The 17,993-nt window shown below is 59.8% G+C and overlaps 4 protein-coding genes across 4 annotated transcripts; all 4 read left to right on the top strand.

The window, feature by feature from the left end:
* Nucleotides 1-362: 362 nt before the first annotated feature.
* LPMP_281900 (ATPase-like protein) lies at nucleotides 363-1,796 on the top strand (the record flags this gene model as incomplete). Its single annotated transcript, XM_010702228.1, has 1 exon — nucleotides 363-1,796. One exon carries the CDS (start codon nucleotides 363-365, stop codon nucleotides 1,794-1,796), a length of 1,434 nt encoding a protein of 477 aa, XP_010700530.1.
* A 1,000-nt stretch (nucleotides 1,797-2,796) lies between these two features.
* LPMP_281890 (DNA topoisomerase III, putative) lies at nucleotides 2,797-5,397 on the top strand (the record flags this gene model as incomplete). The annotated part of the gene is made up of 1 exon (XM_010702227.1): nucleotides 2,797-5,397. One exon carries the CDS (start codon nucleotides 2,797-2,799, stop codon nucleotides 5,395-5,397), a length of 2,601 nt encoding a protein of 866 aa, XP_010700529.1.
* Nucleotides 5,398-7,042: 1,645 nt separating this feature from the next.
* Nucleotides 7,043-7,963, top strand: LPMP_281880 (hypothetical protein; the record flags this gene model as incomplete). The annotated part of the gene is made up of 1 exon (XM_010702226.1): nucleotides 7,043-7,963. The coding sequence occupies one exon, from the start codon at nucleotides 7,043-7,045 to the stop codon at nucleotides 7,961-7,963; it is 921 nt and encodes a 306-aa protein (XP_010700528.1).
* A 1,641-nt stretch (nucleotides 7,964-9,604) lies between these two features.
* Nucleotides 9,605-15,637, top strand: LPMP_281870 (protein kinase, putative; the record flags this gene model as incomplete). The annotated part of the gene is made up of 1 exon (XM_010702225.1): nucleotides 9,605-15,637. One exon carries the CDS (start codon nucleotides 9,605-9,607, stop codon nucleotides 15,635-15,637), a length of 6,033 nt encoding a protein of 2,010 aa, XP_010700527.1.
* Nucleotides 15,638-17,993: the final 2,356 nt, after the last annotated feature.

The following is a 17,993-nucleotide window of genomic DNA, read 5'->3' as shown; positions in this document are numbered from 1 at the left end:
GCTCACACTTTTGGCAGTAATCGCAGCGAACGTGTCGCTTTACGATGATGCTCCGCCAAACTAGCGCATCCCCACTCTCGCCTGAAGGCAAATCGGCGCGGTACCTCGTTGTAATCGAGGTGAGGACCACAGCCGATACCGCTGCCTGGCCCGAGCTTAGTAGTCTCGTCCGATCCTACGTGCGTGTGCAGGCCAGCCGACGACTGACCGCGGGACACCTGCCGCCGTTTCTTCCCGGCGCCACCATCTCCCTGGCAGACGCGCCACCTCTTCTGAGAGATGATGTTGTGTCGGTGCGAGTGTGCGATGTCTCCTTCCCGATAGGCTGCTCATGGACAAACGTGGAGGATGTGTGCTTCTGCATGCGACTTTACCGACTCTGCGGCGAAGCGGGCTGTGCGCCACTCTCAGCTGTCGCGTCCACCCCGGCCGCTCAGTCGTCTCTGCCAGCGTGGTGCACGGCTGACCACATGCACCGCGGCGGCGAAGACGACAATACGTCGAGCTTCACTCTGACGCCCCTGCCGCACGTCTCACTGGAGGGCCAGTGGGAGTCGCTGCACTACGGCGAGAGTGAGGCAGCGTCAATTGCGTTCAAGCGGGACATTGTGAGCTATGTGGACACCGCCATGCGTTTCGCCCGTGCCGGGGTTAGCCCCAACGTCGTAGCGTGGAATCGACTTGTTCTTTTCCACGGCCCACCAGGCACGGGCAAGACGTCGCTGTGTCGCGCCCTGGCGCAGAAGCTATCGATTCGCCTCGCCTCCTCGGTGTATGCTCGGGCGTGCCTTTTAGAGATCAACGCTCACAGCTTGTTCAGTCGCTGGTTCAGCGAGAGCGGCAAGCGAGTGCTGGAGCTGTTTGAGCAGGTGCGCTGTATCGCTGACGACAAGGAATGCTTGATTTGCTGCGTGATGGACGAGGTGGAGAGCCTCGCGGCAGCTCGCGCCTCCGCGATGAAGGGCAATGAACCCTCTGATTCCATTCGTGTGGTGAATGCGCTGCTCACGCAGATAGACCGGCTACAGGACTGCCAAAACATCATTGTGCTCGCCACGACCAACTTGACAGCGGCAATTGATACTGCACTGCTGGACAGAGCGGATAAGCGTGTGCATGTTGGCCCGCCAGGCCTGCAGGCACGCTTCCTCATACTATATGCAAGCGTGCAGGAGCTGCTGGACAAAGGGTTGGTGGCTGCGCCGCAAGCCGGGACGTCAGTGCTGCCCGACGAACCGAACTGGCTCTCTGCTGCGAACGAGCCTAGTGAGAAAGGCCGAGCGGTACCTGAGGGCAACGTGGGTACGTACGGGAGTCTTGACAGTCATTCACTGAATGGCGGCGGCGGCACTAGCGACGCTGTCCACATGTGGAATGAGGAGCTCAACGCGTCGCACGACAGATCTAGTAGGTTTCACAAACCTCCGCTGGAGGCGATGGCGTCGCCCACGAGTCTGGGAACGGTTTCTGCTCCGCACCCAGCACATCACCAGCCACCGTTGCACTGCTTATCTGGAGCAGCATACACGATCAGTACGCTGCTCCATCATATTGCGGAGGTGTGCGCGGGGCTAAATGGCCGCACCTTGAAGAAATTGCCGTTCTTGGCTTACGGGGCATGCATGTGCAGTTTCTCCTCCTCCAGCGGCTGCGTTGGCAGCGAGTCGGCCTGGCAGGTCAATCAGAGCGGTAGGGTCGATGCGCCTCTGCCGCTGCGCGACTACCTGGAGGCGTTGTTCAAGGCTGCACAGGAGGCTGCTGCGATGGCGTTATTCGATGCCAATCGCAGTGCCTAAAGCCGCTTTCTCGTGACACCGATGAACTGCGTGACGTTACCTGCTCGCCTCGTCTATTTCCCCATCCCGCCCCTCCCTCTTGCTCGTTCTCGAGACGACTCTAGAAGAGCGGCATGCAGCACAGATCACGGCGGCATACCTACGCATCTACGTAAAGACAGGCCGAGATACATGCCCACCACCCACCCCCCTCTTCTTCCGCCTCCCACCCACGCGCTCTTCGTTCTCTTTTCACGTCTGTCAGTAATTCTGCTTTGCCAACACAGAAAAGAACCAGAAAGAGATGTGAACAGTGTGATGAGGAGTGGCAGTCTGCGTTCCTCGGTCAACATCAGTCGCATTGCTGTTGTCGGGTGCACCGCAGCGGTCTGTTTCGGACTCCACTTCTGATTCCCCAAACGGAAAATCTCTCTTCTTCCTGCTCCGTTATTCCTCCACCCATCCCCACCCGCGTACTCGAACAGGTGATGAGACAGGAAGCCTTGCCGAGCACTTCACGGGAGCGCGTGAAAAAAATGCTGAGAATGAACGGGGTAGGAGGGGGATGGAATATGTTGCTGTCTACCTCCTCCCTGCTCCCCACTCCTGCTGCCTTCAAGCGCTTGATGCTTGAGCGCTCCTCTCGGGTGTGTGAGTCGAGCGGATCTGTGCTGCGTCGTGGTCGCTCTCTCGCTAGGCCTCATTTATCACCTTGCAGCCGTTCTCGGTGTGCTTGGACGTCCCACTCTACTCCTCCGCCCCCCTCCTCTCTTTCTCCCTCTTTCGCAGGATTCACCGGTTTCCTTTTCCTTCTCCGTTCTGCAGCCGTGCGTACGTGCGGCCGAAACGCACGTACTGCTAGGCCCCCGCCCTTTCCTCGCTTCTTCTCGACGCCATTCGCGGTTGCCTGTCCCCCCTCTCTCTGCCCTACTGTTTGTGGTTCTGGTTGAACATCGACACCAGCATCAGGTACTCGATCAGGGGTGCCGGCCGGCTTGAAAGTGCGCTTGTTGACGGTGTGATGGGTCGCAATGTGTTAATGGTGGCTGAGAAGCCGTCGCTGGCTGAGAGTATTGCGACGATCTTGAGCAGTGGAAGCTGCTCCCGCCGCACCCGTGCGCTGCCAGTGTACGAGTACATGGGTAGCTTTATGGGCAGTCCAGCGTACTTCAAGGTGACGAGCACCACCGGCCACGTCTTCTCATGCGACTTCACCTCTCAGCACCAAAACTGGGACCGCACAGAGGAGGAGCAGCTCTTCACCGCGCCGATCGTGTGGAAAGATACGTCAGAGAAGGTGACGCATCACCTCGAGCATGAGGCGAAAGGCTGTGATACGCTGGTATTGTGGCTCGACTGTGATCGGGAGGGGGAGAACATTTGCTTTGAAGTGATGCAGGTCGTGCGGCGGGAGATCTACAACAACAACAGCATCTTTCGCGCGCACTTCTCAGCCATCACGGCGGAGGAGATTTTCCACGCCTTCTGCAGTCTCGGGAGGCCGAACAAGAGCATCAGCGACGCGGTGACATGTCGGCAAGAGCTGGACCTGAAGGTTGGGGTGGCCTTTACCCGATTTCAGACAAAGTACTTCCAGGGCAAGTATGGCGACTTGGATGCCAGCGTCGTTAGCTATGGGCCGTGTCAGACACCGACGCTCGGGTTTTGCGTACAGCGCCACGATGAGATCCTCAACTTCAAGCCTGAGAACTTTTGGCGTCTCGTCCCGGTCGCCTCGCGCAGCGGTGCAGTACTGCAGTTTGACTGGGATCGCGGGCGTGTCTTCGATGAGACGATGGCGCGGCTCATCCTTCAGCGCATCACGAAGAACGGTAAGGTTGCCACCGTTACCAATATGTCCGTTAGCAGTGACACGCGTCCGCGACCGACCGGGCTCAACACTGTGGATCTCATGAAGATTGCAAGCAAGGCACTTGGCATCGGTCCCCACTACGTGATGACAATCGCCGAGAACCTGTACATCCGCGGCTACATTTCGTACCCCCGTACCGAATCCACGGCATACCCCCCATCCTTCAACCTCGTTGGCGCCCTCGCTCAGCAGAAAAACCACCCCATATGGGGGGGCTACGTGACGGCGCTGCTGCAGGAAGGGCACGTGCATCCCAAGGCAGGCAAAGACGCCGGCGATCACCCACCTATCACGCCAATGCGAAGCGCCTCACCTGGGGAGCTATCTGGGGATGAATGGCGCATATTTGAGTACATTACGCGGCATTTCATTGCTTCCGTGTCACCAGACTGTCGTCTCATCAAGACGAAGATTACGATCGAGCTTGGAGGTGAGTTGTTCAGCATCTCGGGAAAGGTAGTCGAGGACCCTGGGTTTACAGAGATCATGCCGCACGCCCGTATCGAGGACGACAGGATGCCAACCGGCGTCAACAAGGGCGACGCCTTTCAGCTGTCTGATGTGCGGCTGCAGGCGGGGCAGACGCAGCCGCCGTCGTACCTGACGGAGTCGGACCTGATAGGGTTGATGGAGAAGAACGGGATCGGAACTGACGCGTCGATCTCTACCCACATCAATAACATTGTAGAGCGCGGCTACTGCAGCGTGCAGGCGGGGCGTGTCATGAAGCCATCAAAGCTTGGCATCGTGCTCATCCACGGCATCAAGGCCATCGATCCGGAGCTGGTGCTGCCACTGGTGCGCAGTCGTGTCGAGGAGTACGTCACCCACATCGCTGAGGGTCGCGCGCGGCTCGAAGACGTGCTCAGCTACTCACTCGACCTCTTCTTCTCTAAGTTTAAGTTCTTCAAAGAGCACATCGACATCTTTGATGGCCTTATGGGTGCCTCCTTCTCTGCCATCTCGGCGACCGGGAAGCCGATTACACGGTGCGGCAACTGCATGCGCTACCTAAAGCACCTGAACACCCGCCCCCAGCGACTCTACTGCCCGTACTGCGAGGTGACCTTCGCCCTGCCGCAGGGTGGCACCGTAAAGCCGTACTCCGGCTTCACGTGCCCCATTGACAACTTCGAGCTCGTCGTCTGCCACATCGACGGCGGCAAGTCCTTTCCCATCTGCCCCAGTTGCTACAACAACCCGCCGTTCGAGGAACTGCCCTCCGCCCTACAACATCACAACCGTGGGAACGGCGGCGGGGCAACGGCGAAAGCGGCGCCATCCACGCGGCATATGGCGTGTGACGAGTGCCGCCACCCGACGTGCGAGCACTCCCTCGCCACGAACTACGTGTGCGACTGCGTAGACGGCTCCTGCCCCGGTAGCATGGCCTTCGTCCCCCGGACAGCAGGGCAATGGAAGGTGTGCTGCAATGCATGCCCCATGATGGTGAAGCTCCCACCGACGGCGCAGCGGGTGTACGTCACTGCCGAGGAGTGTGCCGAGTGCGCCGCCAATTGCCTCGATATCATGTTCCCCGAGGGCAAGAGCGTGTTACCCAACCGCAAGGACCGCATTGTTGCGTGCATCTTCTGTCATCCAGGGCTGAGCCCGCTCTGCGAGGAAGTGCGTGGCCGCGTAGGCAACTTCCGCCGTATCGGTGGCGCCGCTGCTGGGGGTCGTGGCGGGCGAGGCGGCCGTGGGCGCGGACGTGGTCGTGGGCGTGGCAACCGCGAAGATCGCTGGTGAGCGCGCCGCCGCCCCTTAGGCTGTTCCCCAGTCGCGGTAGTGGGGCGTGAGTAGGCAAGGCGGTGATGCGCGTGTGCCTGCGCCCGGCTGTGGTGTGGGACGATGACACATGCCGCGTCTCTCTTTTTCACGTTGTCCATACGCGCGTCGTTTTTTTTTTTGTGTGTTTGGTGTGCCGTTTCACGCATGTTTTGCCCCTCTTCTCTGCCGCGGGCCGGCGTGACTCATCAGCGCTGCACGTTTCGCTCTCCCCTCCCTTAGCTGTGTGTGTGTGTGTGTGTGCCCGCACTTCTCCCTCTGCCCACCCCTCCACCCCTTTACCGTCACAACCGATTTGAATCACAGACAAGAGAGAAGCTCAAGACATCCTCTCTCCCGCTAACGCTCAGAAAAACAAACGGGTACACCGAGCGGAGGTTAGTTCTCGGTGACATCGCGTGCTGTGGGTGCTGCGTGCTGGTGGTGTCGCTAAGGTAGCTGTGTGTGCGACAGCGCAGCTGGGTGACGGCTGGTTTTCCTTTTCTCTTGCTCCAACTAGGAGTCGTCTTCGCCGCAAAGCTGCACCACTACGTATTTTTCAACAGCAGTGCGAGAGTGCGTCGATGGCTGGGCAGCGTCAACCAGTGTCCCACCTCTCCACCCACACACTACGATGGCGTCGCCACCCCCTCTTCTATCCTTCCCTCCCCCCTTTCTCTCTCTCGCTAGCTCTGAACCCTCCCCGTCTGCATCTCCCTCTCCTTCTTTCCTTTTTGTATCCCTGACGCCGGTTCCACTACTCGCCTTCCTTGACTGCAGTCATGTAACAGCCCTCGTGTTACCCCCCTCCCCTCGCCGACCTATCATCACCTTTCCCCCTTCCAGCCCTTCCTTTCCCTCGGTATAGACTCCCTGCCCCCCCCCCCCCCGTGTCCCCTGCATGGTTTCGTGGGTGTATTTCCCACCTTGCATCGCGCCGATACGCCCCGAGGCACTGACAGCGTGTAGCGCCTGATCGCAGTCTCCCCCCGTCCCTATTAAGAATCGAGGTTCTTGACAAGGACCAAGAAGAGAGGTAAAGGCAGCAGCACTGTAGCTGTTCTCGCTGTCCTGTGCCCGCTAGTCACACCTACACCTCTACCCAGTACACCCTAGCACACACGCAGAGGTTTCATTTACCATCTTGCTTTCACGCTCCTCTTCGCTCGCTTTTACAGGTGCTTCTTGAAAGAGGTTTAACTCAAAACCTGACCAGTGAAGCGAGGCGCGTTCATTCGTCGAGCAGTACGTGCACACACCCACATCCTTCGAGGACCCTTTTCTGTTGTCGTTATTTTGGTAGCCCGGGATGCCTACCGACTTCCACCACCAGCACAAAGCGGAGGGCCGGAGCGGGGACGAGTCCAGCGTGAACAACAACAAGGGTGGCGGTTATGGCGCCCCCAGCACTCAGCACGCGACCACGGCGCGCTCTACCAAAGTCGGTGGGTGGAGGACGGGTGCGGGCGGCGCAGGTGTGACAGCGCAGCAGCTGCGCCGCTTCGATGTTTTGCTGCATCGCTCGGAGAATCGCGAGTGCTTTGACTGTGCGACGAAGCACCCACGATGGGCGAGCACCAACCTCGGCGTTTTCTTGTGCCTCCGTTGCGCCGGCATTCACCGCTCCATGGGCACGCATATCTCGAAGGTAAAGTCGACAAACATGGATGCCTGGGCAGATTCTATGATGTTTCTGATGGAGCATGTCGGCAACGCGCGAGGGCGACTCTTGTACGAGTACGAGATGCCACCGTTGGCACGCGTGACCGGCACGACCGACGGCGCTGTGGTTGAGAAAGTCATTCGCTCCAAGTATGAGCGGAAGTTGTACTATCACCCTAGCTTCACAGAGCTCTTTGCACAGTTCATGGAGACCCCGATCGAGGAAGTGAATGGCGACGGGACAGGCACTTTGCCTCCTCCGGGAGGGAATTCACCGCCGCCTCAACTCGACGCGCGAGGGCAGGCGCAGCAGCAGCACGTCGTGCTTGAGGAGCTCTGGGGTGCGCCTGTGTCCTCGCCCAGCACGAATCAGCCATGTCAGAAAGTGACCCAGGGTGTGATGGGCGCGCAAACAAGCATTACGGAGCTCTTCTCCCATGCTTATCCGACTCATCCGACCTGTGTTAGTTCTGTGATGGTTAGTGGCGGTACCAACCCGAGGCCTATTGCATGGGGAAACATGGGTGCGCCGTTGTCGTCCGTACCACCAATGAGTGCCAACAGCGACTTGGGCTGGTTTGACGCCCAGTTTGGTGGGGCAGGAAGCAATCTACTCGGCCCCACTAGCGGCGGTGTGCAGGGCGAGGCGCCTTTGGCGAAGAAGCCGGACTCGTCATCGAATGTGTCGACAGCATGCGGTAACGTGGAAGACCTGTTTACTGGCCGCAGCAGCAGCCACACCAAGAACGAGATTCTCTCTCTGTTTGACTCTGCCCCTGTCGCTGGGGCGTATGAACAGACGAGCAGCAGCATGAATGCACATACGGGCAGGCACCCGATGGCGTGGCAGCCCCAAGAGGTGAAGTCACACAGCCCCGCGAAGTAAGGGGAAGGGACGGCGTCCCATTGCCTGAGAGAAGGGAGGAAGAATGGCGGCCGTTGCGCCTCCATGGCGTGTGCTGCTGCTTGTCTGTGCACGTGTAGGCCTATATATGCCTATGCCTGTCCGTATTGGTGCGTGGGGTTCTGCACTTGCGCAATCAAAGCAGAGCGTGAGAAGGTGCCGAGGGGAAGGCCGCACTTCTCTTTAACGTACATCCGCTTCCGCTTTATTTTTGTGTTTCTCTCTCTTGCTGTTGTTGGCCCTTCCTTGTCCTGCTCCCGATTGCTCTGTTTCGCCATGGTTCGTCTCTCTCTCTTTCTCTCCCTCCCTCCCCCTCCCTCTATCATGCTCTCTCATTCCACAACGCAACAGAGGGGGTAACAAAGTTGGCAGTGATGCTCCGCAGGTGCAGCTCTCTTCCTATTTTCTTCTTTTCCTCGTTTCAAGTCCCTACCATCGCATGCGTGCGGCTGCCGTCGGCTTCTGGCAACGCCCTTCGAGGCGAGTGTGCGTGGCCCATGGGTGCAAACGGAGCGTTGTGATATCTATCCAGCTGTCGCTATGGGTGATTTTGGCCTCACGACGTCTGACTCTCCTCCTCTCTACTTTGTTAGTGTATTCGCGGTAGTTGTTTGTGCCGTCGTCTTGGCGGTGCTTGTGGGCCATCCGTGCTGGCTCATACCTTCAGGAAAAGTAAGTTCCACTCTGTTATGGTTTCACCGTGTGCTCCCTCTCTTTCTCCGTGACTACGCATGTCTTTCCCGCTCCTTTCTTTTCTGGGGCACTTCTCTCCGTCGAACACAACGGCAGCGCACTGAATCGATGGGCCTTTTCTGCCATTTTCTTGCGCTTTCTTTCCCTCCTCCAGTGATCGCCTTCATCGTGGCGCATCTCCCTCTCTGTGTACGCGGCCATGTGCCACACAAACAGGGAGATGATGATGACTAGTACATGCACATGTATCTGATCATGTGTCTAGTCATAATGGTATCGATGCAGCTGCTCTTAATCGCTCTAGAACGATCATGTGAGGGAAAGGGAGGAGTGAAATGATGAACGAATGGCAGCCGACGGGTGAGGCGGAGGAAGGTGGGGCTTGGAGGAGCTTTATCGCGCAGGTAGGGATTTCTACAGCCTATTGCTTGTGTATGCCTTTTTCATGTGTATGTTTGTGAATGCGTCTGTGTAGACACGTGTGCCTGCGCGTCTAGGTACACGGAGGAGACATCGGGGGGGGGGTGCTGCTGCAGTGTTTGGTGGGTGGCTGGCGCGCACGCACGCGCTCAGGCGTATGGGCTCAAGTGACGTTTCTGTGGCTCTGTAAACTCGAGTCTCAAGCAATGAGTTGCAAGCGGCTTTTCTCTCCTCCCTCCTTCGTTTTTCCCCCCAGCGGCGCAGTGCGGATTGTCGTTCACCTCGCCGTATTTCCCTTCCACTTTTCTTCCCGTTCTTGTGTGCGTTCTCGCTCGCTTCGATTCGCTTCCCTCTGCGCGCTCCTCCTCCCCCTCCCCTTACTGACATCCGCCCTTGCAGGGACGCACTGGTGCATATTACGCCAGCCCGTCACGCCCAACCTACACACATAAACACACCCACACACAGAGGGGAGGTACAAACGTTTGTCTTAGGCAGCGAGAGTGCTCTATGGGCAACCAACTCGCGGTGACGGCCGCCGTTGATCTTGCCAACGTGTCGGGTGATCTGGAGGTCGTCGCCCATCTCAGTGCCGAAGGTCGCAACTACTTTGCCACGTTTCACTGCCTAAAATACACTTCCTTCACGGAACCGGCCGGCAATGAGGATCACGCGCGAGAGTCGAACCTTATGAGCACCGCGTCTTACTCCTGTAGCACGAATGCCCCTCAGTGCTTTTACGGCTTCATCTCGGCTGATGGTGGTGGCACTCCTGGCGGCAGTGGTGTTCTGCAGCAGCGGCTCGAGTACCGGCCCGACAGCGTCTTCCGTGCCCCCTCAACTGCCTCGCTAAGTGGGGCGTCTGTCGGTCCTTCGACGCCAACGGTGGTGTTATCTCCCTGGATGGCCGGCATTGGCGGCGGGGCAGCTGGGCGTGGACGAGCACGAGGGGCAGGTGACGCCGGCATAGGCATCAGCTCGTCGTATGCTTTGTGCGACGCTGCGGCAACCACGACCCAGCTTCTGGCTCGCGAACGCGCCGCATGGCATCAGGCGCGATGGCGCCAGCGTCTGCCAGTGGCCGACCGCCCGTGGCGCACTGTTCCGTCCTCGCTGCGGCCCGAGGTGGAATTATGGCGAGGCGCTACCGCAGATGCCGTAATGGATAGCTGGTGTCGTGACACGCGCACTGGCGCCATGTCAGTCGCCAGTGGCAGCCGCTGCAGCTTTGGTGTCCCTAGTGCGGACAGTAGCTCTCCGTATGGTACTGGCTTGGGGCCGGCCTCACCGGTGCCGCAGACGAAGCTGCGGATCGCCACCCCCTCCTCCTACGCCACGGCAGTGTCGGCCAAAGCGGGCCAGACTCCAAACATTGACGCCCTGGTCGCTGGCGTGAGTGGGGAGTGGCGCAGCAACTACGGCAACTACGTGCAGCTGCTTCTGCGTAGCGGTGCAGGCGCCGGGCTCAAGTCCTCCGCAGCCGCTGCCTATGGTGGTCGTCGCGTCACTGTGTCGTCTGCGCCAACGAGCACCACCTTCTTGTCATCATCGACGTCGCTGCAGCAGCGCTACTTGGTTGAGGATGTCGTCACCAAGGTGTTTGTGCGCACCCCTGACGATCCTGGTCAGGCGTACTTCCTCAAATACATACACCATGTGATGGACAACGCCGGTGAGAAGCTGCGCGTCGTCGACTCGGCACTGAAGTGCACAACGCCGCGCAACTGCCTGTGGTACAGCCTTGTCTGCGAGGGAGACGGGTTTTGCGTGCTGCAACGGCCTTACGTCGCCTTTACGCTTCGCGAGCGTCTCGTGGCTCGCCCTGTGTGGACGGCGCAGGAAAAGCTCTTTATCGTCTATCAGTTGTTAGAGGCAGTGGCACACCTGCACGAGACCTACGGTCTTACCCACGGCGACATCAAACCTAACAACGTGCTAGTGCAGAGTACCGGCGTCTTAGTGCTGTGCGACATGGCCCTTTTCAAGCCTTCCCAAATGCCACTTGACAGCCCGCTGCTGTTCGACTACTACTACGACACGGACGAGAACAGGGCGTGCTACGTGGCGCCCGAGAAGTTTACCGACCAGCCGCTGCCCACGCCACCACTGGAGAGCAAGGCACGGGGTAGCGCCACCTACAACGTGAACAACATCAACTTCGATGGCCACACAGCCTCGATGGACGTCTTCTCCACAGCATGTGTCGTGCTGTTCCTTTACAAGGAGGAGGATCCGCTAACACTGTCGCAGGTGCTCAGCTTGCGCCATCTTACCAGCACCGAGGCCCGCGAGGCGGTTGTGGTGCCCGTCCTGCTGGACGCCAGCGTGCCCGCTGAGCTGCATCCGCTGCTGCTGCCCATGCTGTGCGCCGCCGCGGAGGCGCGGCCGTCCGCGCGTGAGCTGGTGAATCACGGATTGCAGCAGCGCATCTTCCCTGCCTCGTTCCCTTACTTATACAAGTCCGTGTTGCCTCGCCTCCTCACCACCGCTCCAAACATGCGGCTCATACTCCTCCAGAACCAGCTTGAGGCTGTGCTGCAGAGATGCGAGGTGCTCGACACGACACAAGCAAGTAGTGCTGGTAAGTGTTTGACGGTTGAGGAGGCAGCGGCAACCAGCGAGACAGCTAGTGCCCGTGTGGTCAGCTTGGCGGTAGTTGTGTCTCCATCTCGAGCACTGGCTGTGGCTCTCCTTTTACCCCTCCTGCTCCAAACTATGCACAACAGCCGCACGAGCGATGAGGCGGCTTACCGTGGCTTACTCTGCCTGCGTCGATGCGCGTCATACTGCAGCTTCGCCTGTCTAGTCGACATAGTGTTACCACACGTGCTCTTCTACGTGAACAACGACGCCCACGTCTACGGGCCGTCGACGCGCCTTATGGCACTTCGGCTGCTCAGCTCCATCGCGGAGGTAATCGCGCACCGCCTCACGCTCAGGCCGCCGCAGCGTTTGGGTGGCATTGCGACGCCTTCGCGCGATGCGGCCGCTGCGAAGCCAGGCGAAGAAGTGGAGGACTCTGCCGTACCAGAGGAGCAGTGGGCGCTCATGGAGCATCTTGTGCTACCGTGTCTCTACGACATCCTGCGGCAAGCAGAGCAGGAGTCTACAGCGGTCCTGGTGGAGGTGGCAAGTCGACTGCCGCGACTGCTGCTCTTGGCACGCTACATAACGGAGCGGCGGCAGCTCTTGTACGGAGGCGATGCAATGACAACCCAGTCGACTACTTTGAAGGATCAGTTGGACGCCCAGCGGCACTGCGCTCGGCGACCAGGAGAGGCTGCGTGCGCGCAGCAGAGGTACCCCAACCCACTCCACGCGCAACACTGCCCCCAGCCTGACGCGCCTCTTTCTCTCAGAAACGATGGCGAGGAGGACGACCGGGCGAAAGCAGTAGCCGCGGCTGCAACGTTAAACCCGATGATGATGTCATCGCCGCCGGTGCCCCGTGCCAGCAGTGACGCGCTGTGCGCCAGCACTACTGAGGTTACCAGCTTGAGCGAGCAGAGCTTCATCAGTGGCACGCGGGTGAGGTCATGTCCGGATGTGTGCAACACTGAAGTTGGCAAGTCAGTGGGCGAGAAGCGCGATGCTGATGGAGAGAGCGTTGGCGACGAGCACGGCGCCAGCGCTGTTGGCACGCAGCAGTATCTAACCCAGCTCCGCTGCCTCCTGAACAACGGCTGGAACATGTTGCAGATGTTGTACAATCACCCATCCGTTGCTGTTGTCTTGGAGGTCATACGACAGTCTGCCAGCACCGTCGCCGCCTTCCTGGGGGAGGAGCGTGTGGCAGAGGATCTGATACCTCTCCTCACCACGGCCCTGGCTGCACCGCTGCGGGTGCAGAGGGTGCTCTATTCACAGGCCATCATACTTCACGCGCTGCTGCAGCCGCCGCCGACGAAGACACTTCGGCTGTTTGTGGAGGAAGGCCTGCGGCACACAGACGCTGTGTGCCTCAGCAGAACCCTGAATAGCCTCGCAGTTGTGGTGCGTAGCCGCAGACTGCCGCTGGAGGAGTCGATGGCGCTTGTCCACCAGTGCCTTCCAATGCTGGTGGAGAGCCGTCTGTGGCTGCGCGAGGCGGCGTGCGGCGTTGTTGAGGCGGCGGCACAAACCTACTCGATGGCTGACGTTGCGCTGCATCTCGAGTATGCCGTTCGGCCGTTGCTGATGCTTCCAGTGCCTTTGGCCCACCTGCGCCGCTACGCCGCTACGGCAATTCGGGCTGAGTTGGCTACACCATTCATGCCATTAGGTGGCGTGGTGGGACCAACGCCGGTTAGTTACGCCAGCAGCGTGTCGTGGAGGGAAAGGGCGCTCGTCCCTGAATCAGCAGTCCTGTTAGACGGGGACATCTTCGAAGATGATGAACCGCTGCACCGATTTATTGACAATGGCGCTGGCGGTGGCAATGGGCAACGCGGCTGCTCAGCGCAATGCCGATACTTCGAGGACGTAGGAGGCAATGGCGGCACCTTCAAAGATGTTTTACCCGCAGTCGTGGCAGTGACTCGCTCTTATGCTTCCGGGCCGGCACCGGCGCTCTTGCACGGGCTTCCGTCGACTGAGGCCTCATCGTCATCTCTGCCAGGGGCAAGGACGCGCTGTGAAGCGAGCATTGCGGAGGCTGCAGCGGCCGTTCAGCACAGCGGCAGCACCACCAGTACCGGGATTCGCATCGATGGTTGCGATGGCTCGAGTGACACGGCGCTCGTCTACCGACCCACCGCACGAGAGGTTGCGCGGATGCAACTCGAAAGCCACCCTGTGTCGCCCCGCCTCTCAGCTTCTTCCGCGCTGCTGTCGCTGCCTCAGCCTTGTCTCGTCTCTTCCCATGTGGTCGTTCCATCCACGGAAAAGAGCAGTGGCACGACGACCGCGGCGGCGGCGTTGTCAGTGCTGGATTGCCCACCATCACCACAGCCGCCGCACAGCATTGAAGTATCGCCGCTACCTGTCACACTGCCTCCGCCCTCGTGCGTCAGTCGGTGCGGCCTCAAAGGCGGTGGCGGACGCGCCGTGCACAGTCGAGCAACCCTGCCCTCCCTATCCTCACCAGCGGTGGCTACGACCACCGTGGCATCGTCTTTCTCAGCACCGTCCTCGGCGTTGCGTCCCACTGCTGCGGCACTCAGTTCTGTCGGTGCTCACATGGGAGCCATCTACGCAGTGGCGCCCTCGCCGTCAGCCAACGGGATCGTGATCTCAGCTGGAGCCCGAGGTGAGGCTTTTGTATGGCAGGTTACCGTGTCACACAAGAGCGCAGCTCACGCGCACCAGCTGTGCTTGGTGGAGAGAGTTGCGGCAACGACGTCCGATGCGAGGGAGTACAGCTACACGGCATGCCAGTGGATCAGTGCACAAGGTCAGCGACGAGACTTGACGCTCGCCTCGACGTCCGCCTCAGCTTCCGGCTCGATGGTGGCCTTTGCGAGCACCGACGGTGCCGTGCGTGTCCTGGATGTGGAAAAGAACGCGTGGGTGTCGTCCATTGCTGTAGGTGGCACTCTAGAGGGCGGACTGACTGGGCTGGCATTGCAGGATCGAGCATCACTGCTTGTGGCGACCGCAGCTGGTGGCCTTCACGTGGTGGATACGCGGTGCCGAGGCGGAGCTCGTTCAGGCGACGAAGCGTCAACTGTGAGCTCGACTGCCTCCGTGTGGCACACCCAACTCAACCCACTGGACGGGGCGCCGAGCTGCCTGTGCCCGCTCTACGCGGGCGATAAGGCATGCGCCACGGCCGTCGGCACATGCGGTGGCACTGTGTGCCTGTACGACTTGCGGTATCAGCTTTGTGCGCAGCGCGTCGTCCTCGTTGATGACGAGGCAGGGCAGCTGTCAGCGTCCGCTCTCGCGTCATCAATGCGACTGTCCATCACGACGGCGTGCGTGGATCCCTTGTCGGCGCTGTGTCAGAGTTGCCGTCCATCGACGTGGGAACCGGCGCCGGCCGTGGGGCCGAGTCTGCTGCTCGGCACTAGCGGAGGCACGGTATATCGCCTCCTCCTCCAGAGCGCTGCTTACTGGCCTGCATTTCAGTGCTGTCACAGTGGTAGCGGAGCCGTACGCACGATGCTGACACAGCCTACCCACGGCCGCGTCTTCACTGGAAGCGAGGATGGGTATATTCGAAGCTGGTCGACTGACTGCCCACAGACGTCCCACACTCTAGTGTACGCGCCATACCAATCCCCGACGTACGCCGTGGTGCGCACCGGTGCGGCAGAGCGGGCGCTGGCGGCGAGTGCTGCGCGCAGCGACGTAGCTGTCTCGCCGGCCGGCAACGGCAGAAAGGGTCTTGCCTCCCTCACGGTGCGCGAAGGCAACGACGCTAACTATGGCAGCTGCGCTCTCCCGCGACACGCCCCGGATGCGATCCTCACCTTGTGTGCTGTGCGCACAACCACCGGCTCCTCTGCTTCTTGGAGCTCCGGTAACACGGGCGATGGAGGAGGAGGGGAGCCATGCTATCTGCTATCTGGATCCCGCGACGGCACGCTGACGCTGTGGGACAACGAACCTGGACAGCCCTGAGGAGAGGCAATGAGAGGGGGAATGTCGTTGTGCTCTTCTGGTTGCAGGTGTGTGTGTGTGTGTATGCGTGCGTCTGGGCGTCTGTGTACGTGTGTGCTGGGCGAGCGAGATGCCGTCTCTTTTCTTCCACCCTCCGCTTATTTTCTGCACGACCGCACTGCTTGTCAAGTGGCTTGGCAAGCGAACACATGCAGAAGCACTGAGGGCACAGGTGAAGGGGCGCGAGAGGCAGGAAAAGCGAGAGTGGTACGCCGACTCCTTGTGGTGCTGAAGAGAGTGAGAGTAGTGGCGCGGGCAGGCGGCTGCGCTTCTTGCCGGGATCTTCAACTCCCCCCCCCCCCCCACAGACGCAGAACTGAGCGGCATCTCTTATGCCGTCTCGGGAATGGGAAGCGGGAAAGCCGCACTACTCTCACTCCCTCTCTCACCATTTTTCACTTTCCCCCCTCGTTCCTCACCCCTTTTCCCCACCTGATTGTGCCACGGACAAGCGGCTCGTCTTGCCCCCCCCCCCCCCCCCCAACCGACTCTACTTTGAATCGAATGGCGGTCCCTCTTCCTACCCGCTCATCTTGCCCCTTTGCACTCCGTGCCCTGTGTGTATACTCAACTGTACACATGTGTATATCCACGACTGCCTCATCCGCTACGCTCGCGCCGTGTGTGGCGATTGTGATGCACGCTCTCCTGAAGTGCGACTGACAGGCAACCGCCTCTCTCCCCCTCCCCTCCCCTCCCTCTCCCTCCTACAGAAAGGCGCCACCCCCCCTCACCACCATGGAAAGAGTCGAAACAAAATAGTGAGTTTTGCGAGAAACTAGACTGCATCAATGAGAGGAACACCACACACACGCGCCAACCCGGTTGCTTCCACAGAGGGTATGTTCACGCTCGCCGATACCCAGACACGGAAGCAAGCGAACAACGAGGCCTCCTCGGAAGCGAGAGAAGCAAGGGGGGTTCCTCCATGAAAAAAACTTGTATGCATGCGTGTGTGTGTGCGTCGCTTTCCCTCACGTGTGAACCTGCGCGAGTGCACCGTCCTCCAGTTTTGATAGTAGGCTCCTCTATGCCGTAAGCCAGCACATCTTTCTCTGCTGTGAAGTCCGCCACCTCCCCTGTTTCTGCCAGCCACCCAGACGTGTCAGCTGACGCGTCACCGTGGCCCTCTTTCGCCCTTTTTGTCGTTGTTGAGCGCGTGTGCAGTGGGGCGTGCTGGGGTATGTCCGAGGGCGAAACGGCGTCTGGTGCTGTTGCTGTGTCTCTCCTTTGGCTGCGCCGATAGAGGGCACAAAACGAAGGAGGAGAGGCGAGGGATCGATCGTTACAGGTGAGACAGTATTCTTCTCTTTCTTCCCAGCTTATCCACGCAACCGTTGGCTATGCTGCGTCGGCGCCCCATATCCCGAGCCTTGGCGACAGCCAGCTGCCACTTATCTCCCCTGACAACGAAGCAAAGGCTTCACTTTAGAGGGACGCGCAAGTAAATGTCTTTGTGTGGATTCGCTGCTAAGTGGAGCTAATGGAACCTTCGCAACCGCCACCTCGAGCCCTGCAATCACCGCCGTCTGCGCGGCAGCCGCTACCGGTAAAAACCCCACCGGAGCCGAAGAAGTACTTCACCGGTTTACCATCACGATCGTTATTACTCCTACAAAGGACCGCAGCGAGGTGTCATCCTCTGCTTACGTAGGTCGAGCTGGAACACGCATGCCATGAACATGTTGTGAACCGCCCCCCTGCTACGTGGCGCACCTCCTGAGCGCATCCTTGGACACAAAGACGAAGTGCTTCACGCAGACTTCAATACCGGCCGCTATTAGACGGTGACTCACCGAGCGGCAGCAGTCCAAGTTCCTGCAAGCGTCTCCGGCAGGACTCCGGCCTGCTTAGCGCTTCTTCAGCAGCTGCAGCGGCAGGGTTCTCAGAACCTCCCGTACGAGACCTCTTTCTCCGCAGATGCCAAACTCGCCCCCCAATCCTTTCCTTGGACACTGAGCCCAAAGCTCGCGTACAAGCCCACAGTCAAGGCTCTCTCTCTCTCTCTCGAGCTGCTGCCGTTATGCTGCCGCCGGTCCTCTTTCGTTTGTATTCTCCGCTCTCCTTTGCCTCGTTTTTGCTCGCGAGCGGCAAACGCACCTGACACGTGCTGCACGCGAGGGGCATTTCTTTTTCCTTCCTCCACTCACCGGGGACGTCACGGGCACCTGAGGTATACACGCAGATACCCACACACACACACACACACACACACACACGCACAGCCGCCCTGCCGTCCTCCCCGAACCCCCCCACCCCCCGAACCGAAGGAGGGACGGACGAAGGAACGGAACGGGTACGGTCGTCGTACGTTACG

The sequence above is a fragment of the Leishmania panamensis genome (genome assembly GCF_000755165.1).
Source record: "Leishmania panamensis strain MHOM/PA/94/PSC-1 chromosome 28 sequence".
In the NCBI taxonomy this organism is placed as follows: domain Eukaryota; phylum Euglenozoa; class Kinetoplastea; order Trypanosomatida; family Trypanosomatidae; genus Leishmania; species Leishmania panamensis.
This window is presented reverse-complemented; position numbering and strand designations above follow the sequence as displayed.